The sequence below is a fragment of the Papilio polytes genome, unplaced genomic scaffold (assembly GCF_000836215.1).
Source record: "Papilio polytes unplaced genomic scaffold, Ppol_1.0 DF822067.1, whole genome shotgun sequence".
NCBI classification, from domain to species: Eukaryota; Metazoa; Arthropoda; class Insecta; order Lepidoptera; family Papilionidae; genus Papilio; species Papilio polytes.
The window spans coordinates 9,762,992-9,769,041 of NW_013527137.1; the positions used below are offsets into that span (position 1 = coordinate 9,762,992).

At 32.5% G+C, this 6,050-nt stretch overlaps 1 protein-coding gene across 1 annotated transcript in view; it reads right to left on the reverse strand.

The window, feature by feature from the left end:
* Positions 1-1,961: 1,961 nt before the first annotated feature.
* Positions 1,962-6,050, reverse strand: part of LOC106106943 — a 34,984-nt gene continuing 30,895 nt past the window's right edge. The window contains exons 26-29 of the mRNA XM_013287602.1: positions 5,668-5,860; positions 4,796-5,010; positions 3,827-3,875; positions 1,962-3,507 (exon numbers count right to left, since the gene is read on the reverse strand). Of these exons, the coding sequence (XP_013143056.1) occupies positions 3,455-3,507; positions 3,827-3,875; positions 4,796-5,010; positions 5,668-5,860 (510 nt within the window). The 3' untranslated portion in view covers positions 1,962-3,454. The remainder of the gene's footprint in view (positions 3,508-3,826; positions 3,876-4,795; positions 5,011-5,667; positions 5,861-6,050) is intronic.

The following is a 6,050-nucleotide window of genomic DNA, read 5'->3' on the forward strand; positions in this document are numbered from 1 at the left end:
AAAAACATATTTTATGATTAAAATAACGAGACAAGTGAAATAACCTCAACATCTCACCCCATACAGACGAGGTTTATTATCCAATCTTGTAATTAAATATGATGAGATCGTTAGCTCGCTTAAGAATATAGAAATGGAAAATTAATAGCAATATTAACGTTTTATGTGGAGCTTTGACGCTATAAAATCTTTTATATCACCATATTTATCGCTCACTTAGTATTTTATCGAGCAAATATTGTAATATAGCTGATCTAGCTCTTGTTTTAAATAGAGGTTTATGTATGATGTACATAAGGTTTTATTAGTTGGCCTGATTTAGGAGAGCTAGCAACATTTTGCAAAAAAATATTTGAAGCGTCGTCGAAATTGATTTATGCAGCTCTATCGGGACAGACACTAGAAATACAATACTTTGTTGATCATTACTAATAAGTTCTCGATAATTTGTGCTAATTACCTATCACCTAGTTGGAAATTTATTGAAGATTGACTAGTTTCTAACTGCCTGAGTAAACTAGAGATTTTTTAGATTTTTTTTAATATTCGTCCGAATTTTGGGGTAAACTATCTATTTAATTTTACGTAGTTTATTTTCACGATGACATAATTCAAATGTCGATAATATTTTAATAGAATTATCTTCATTGTGTAACCTTTAAATCAGGACTCACAAATGCTAATAGGATATTTACCAAGTGTATAAATGGCATAAGCCATATAATGTAGTAGTAATAATAAAAGAACAGTGAAATAAAACACATTATTATAGGCTAAAATCTTTAATATTAACAACGATATACTCTACAAGTTACAATAAACTTCCATATAAATTATACAATCTAAAGGACATCATCCTGCATTCGTGTCTCGACTCAGCAAGAAATGCCGGCGCACGTTTTTGGTAACAAATGCACTACAGTTTTTATTAATAACAGACACCAAGATAAACCAAACAAAAACGATCAAGTTGAACTTATCAAATGTAGTTACTAAAGTCAGAGAGGAATAGTTTTTTTTTTTTTCAAGAAACAATTTTTGAAAAACATTATTCCGCAGTACATGCGGAACATGCCTCTCATCATCAACTTTCAAACTCAACTGCCAAACATATTTTAGTACGTTATTTAGTAGCAATTGATTTAATCTATTTCGGTGTCTGTAAAATAAAAGCCGTGCAGCGCAACAGTTTTACATTGACATACGTATTACATGTAAGACAAGATGACCGATGACGATTTCTTACATACGTCAATGTTGCTTTGACTGACGTTGAGAATGACTAACGTTGACGTTGACATTGACAGTGCCACTTATGTCAATACGAAAACGGAAAAACTGACCTTGTTATTAGTAAAACTGATTAATAGTGTTGATATTCTTCATTTAAATGACAATGTAACAATCATTCAGTGTAATTAGAGCTGGCGCACACCTTTGACTAAACTATCGTACAACTGTCGGGCGATTGTCGATCATTTCCCAGCCAATTCAACTGTTTAGTTGCACAACTAAAAATCGGGTATTGTGCGCACCTATATAAACTCATAGAAATTAAAGCGCGACTAAACAGTTTTGCAATAATTTAGTATAGGCACGCTCTAACTCTAACATTGACTATGAGTGAAATTGACATAGTGACATAGTCAATGTCAACAATAACTGTCAGTGTTATTTATGCTAACATTAAGATAGACGAACTGTATTTTTATTTGTCACTATCTGGTCACAATGAACACCAGATGCGATATTTATGAATTGCGTATCATACAAAACACCAAGCAACTACTATGAAAGAATTATTATTTCTTATTGTTTTTAAATCAATATAATGTACCATTGTTGAATAGCGTAAAATATTTTAAGAGTCAGTATTATTACCACAGCGACTTAATCAATACATTTTCATATATTTATTTTCTCATTTTAAAAAACTATTGTATTACACTCAAAACAAAATAACTCCTAAAATATTTTAAGTTACACTTACGATTTACGTAAATTTTAAGTTTAACCGAAAAATAATTATTTTTCAATAACTTAATTGTACAACGCCGCTTCGTAGTTAACTATATTATGTTCAAACGCAAATGTAAATACAAAATTACAATGTTGACATATTCTGTTAACTTAATAAGAGGTTATTAAATAATACTTAAGTAAAGTTAAATTTACATTTGCGGTTAAACAAAATTACCAACTACCTTACGCAAGAGATAAACTTAGTTATAAAATAATTAACAAACATCACAATATTTGAAAAACGTGAATTAGAACACTATACGGAGTATTATTTAAAAACAAATGGCAACACCGCGTGACAACTGTCAAAGCGGAGATTTAAGATTTAGTAGTCTTTTGACATCTGTATAACCCTAATTCCGTTAGAAAATCATCTAAGATATACCGTTTAAATTCACGTTTTTTCAATTTGAAAAACTTATAAAAAATAAGGAATAACAGATCGATGTCCGTAACAGCGGAAGGAAGCTTGCGGATATCCGAAAACTAAATTAAAAAAAACTAAGTCTAAATGCTTCGCATTGTGTTTTATTTAAAAAAAAATGACTAGTTCGCGTTTTATCTTGAGATCTTGTCATGTCCGAAGATTCCTTCTACTTACATCTAGAAATATATTTTGTACGGGAGCAGCGAAGAATTTGAAGCCTGAAAGATATTCTATTTAATCACATCTATATTTTTCATTATAATTTTATTTTAAACTGTAATTTAAACACAGGTGTGAGATGTGAACGTATTCAATTTCCGCCATTTTGTTTTCTCTGAGTTTTCACTGACGAAACTATATTAAAACATGTCTCAGATTAAACAAAAACAATGAGCAATGAAAATGTTTCTAACAGTGTATCTGACGATGAAAACCCACACTAACATATTTCACATCGCGAGTCCTGATTGGAAATTAAAGTGACTACAATTCAGAATATCAAAACTAATAAGTTGTCTCATTCAAATAAAATTGTGAAATAACTTGTACTGTAAAATGACTGAAAAATAAGTGTATGCGTTTTATTGATATTCCAATGAAAATCCGTACAGCGGACTGCACATAGTAAATCGAAATATATCATAAATAAATTAAAATTAGAAAAAAAAAATCAGATGAGAAACAAATTATACCTAATTTTTATGTACTGTATTTATTATTGTTATTTCACCAAAACACATAGAAGGAAATATTTTAGTATATATGATATTTTTAATATTATTGTATTCTACTTCACTACTCTAATTACTATTGACTTCAAAAATATTTAAAGACTATATTTATTTATATATTTTGTGTACAATGCTGTACTTTTTGTATACGTTTTTACAATGACTTTGTGTACAAATATACATATATAATTTGTCTGTGTGTCGTGTACTCCGCTGTACGGGCAGGGATATGTTTGCAGGTTAATGTTTGTATGTTTTTCAGATAAGTTATGGTTTAACGCCTGCCGTTCCTCGTGTCCGGATGCGGTCGCCTCGGATGGCCTAAAACTGGAAATAACAAAAAAAATTGATCAAATTTAATAGAAAGCAGAAATAAATTTACCTATGTCACTAGTTGACAATATCGTTTAGTTTAAGGATTTATTTCTGTCTAAGGATTATTTAGTCCTGTTTTCAATAAATCTGTAATTACATACCTATAAAAGTTAAAATTTTTGTTTTGTTACAATTTTACAATTACATTGAATTTTAGTAAAAGTTTTTTTTATTTCAAGTACAACGCCATCTAGTGGTTTAGTGTTATCAAAAGAGCATACGTAAAATTGTTTTCGAATTTCGACAATAGATGTCGCTATTACTTATTTACCTGGATGTACTGGTCCAGGTGATCGCCTGCACCAAGCGCCGGGTGACATCTGATATAATTGAAAAAAAAAATGTTAAAAATATGTTATAAGGTTTAATGATAATAATAAAATTAATATCGAATGAAATTGTGGCATTAACTTTTCGTAGACAACATTTTTTTTTTATAACATAAGGTGGCAAACGAGCAAGCGGCCACCTGAAGCCGCCAAAATGGCGAAGCGACTGCTGCATGGGCATGTCTATGGAGACATCCGCGATCGCAGATGCGTTGCCTACCCTTGTCCGACGGAGGAGGAGACGCACATAAAGAGGATATTGCCCCTTCCTATGCATTACCTCCACCGTCAAATCCACTTCCCCTTCCCATCCTCTCCTTATAAGAAAAGGGTGGTAAAGAAAAAGGGACATCTTCCGTCTCTTTCTTATCATCCAAGAGAAAGGTTTCTGTAACGATTCTGTAGATTGATAAGCCGCTGGGGCTTCAACTCAAGAGCGTTTAAAACGAATTTAAGAGCCGTCATCGACAAATTTTCTATGTAGCTGTATTCCATTAAAGACGTAAATTCGAATCTCATACAAAGTCGATATCGTTACGAATACTTTTTCGTAGCAGTTACAGAAATCGAAACATAGGGACATGAGTAAGCCCATGCCTATTGATTTTTAATACTACTAGCTGTTGCTCGCGACTTTGCCCTCGTGAAATTAAACAATAATAATAAACATAGCCTGTTACACATTGATACAAAAATACAAATCTTTCTTCATTATAATATAAGTATAAAAAAAGAGGAAAGATTAGTATTTTGGTATTTTTATCTGTATTGAAATAACTCATACACTACTGGGCCGATTTCAAAAAATCTTTCCCATTATCAGTGAGTAACATAAGCTATATTTTAAATTATTATATTTAGTTTCACGAGAGCGGTCGCGAGCCACAACTAGTTGATTTAAAAGCACTCACCTGTCTCAGTAAATACGGGGGTCTGTACTGAAATGGCAGCGGGTTGAAATTCCTGTTCCGTGGTATGCCATCGAATCTCCTCTCTCCTTCAGGCTTGCCATCAAATGTGTCCGCTTTCTTGAAGGGGGGTTTATCTTTATCTTCCCTGTCGTGTCTGCGGCCGCGCTCGCGGTACTGATTACTGTAGTCAAAACTACGACGACCGTCGTGATGGTCTACAAAGGAAATACCATCTTAAATCATACTAATATTATAAATGCGAAAGTTTAGATGGATGGATGTTTTTTAGAGTTTGTAGCCTAAACGGCTGAACGGATTTCGATGATATTTGATATAGATGTAGAGGATAGTCTGGAAGAACAACTAGGCTACTCATTTTTGTTTTTTTTTTTTTTTAATTATACGCGGACTGAGTCAAGGAGAAAATTAGTATTATTACGTCTGTTGCCCGCGTCTGTATGGAATTTTAAAAACCGAATAAACAGAACTTCTAGAGTATCTTTCTAATATTATAAATGCGAGTTTATATGGATGTTTACTAGAAGATAAGTCTCCGAATCATCTCAACGGATCTCGATAAATTTTGGCATAGTAAAATATAGTCTAGAACAAATATGCTATATTTTACTAAACCGAATATCATACGAATACATGCTATTCTAGTTACAAAATGACAAGCATCAATTCATCAAAAGATTTATTCCATAACTAGCTTTCGCCCGCGACGTCATTCGCGTGGAATTAAAAATAGCAAGTAGTCTGCTCTTCCAGACTATTATTCTCTACATCAACACTAAATGTCATAGAAATCCATTTTGCCGTTTATGCTAAAAATATCCATTATTTCAATGATCCAGAAATTTAAAACTCACAATTATTCCGTGCTTGTATACTCCGTATCGAGTTAACGATAGCGCGGGCAGCCGAAGTCAGCTGCGTGTCTTCTGCCGGCCGCCTGACAAATAAATACAATAACATCTGTACTGTGATAAAACTTAACAATTTTAATATAGTACTAAACTTGAATAATGTTCGTAAGATTCGGTTTCTTACCATTATTGGATTGTTTTAGCTCCCGATATTTCAGCACAGTTGCATGCATCATGTTCACGGGCAGTAGTGTAAAAAAAAATAGTAATAGTAGTGGTCGCAGTATCATGAAATGCAGACTGATATGGCTTCTAGTAATTTTTTTTCACACTACTGCATCACTTTACAAGTGGTAGTGCCCACTTTAACATCTTAACACTGCAGG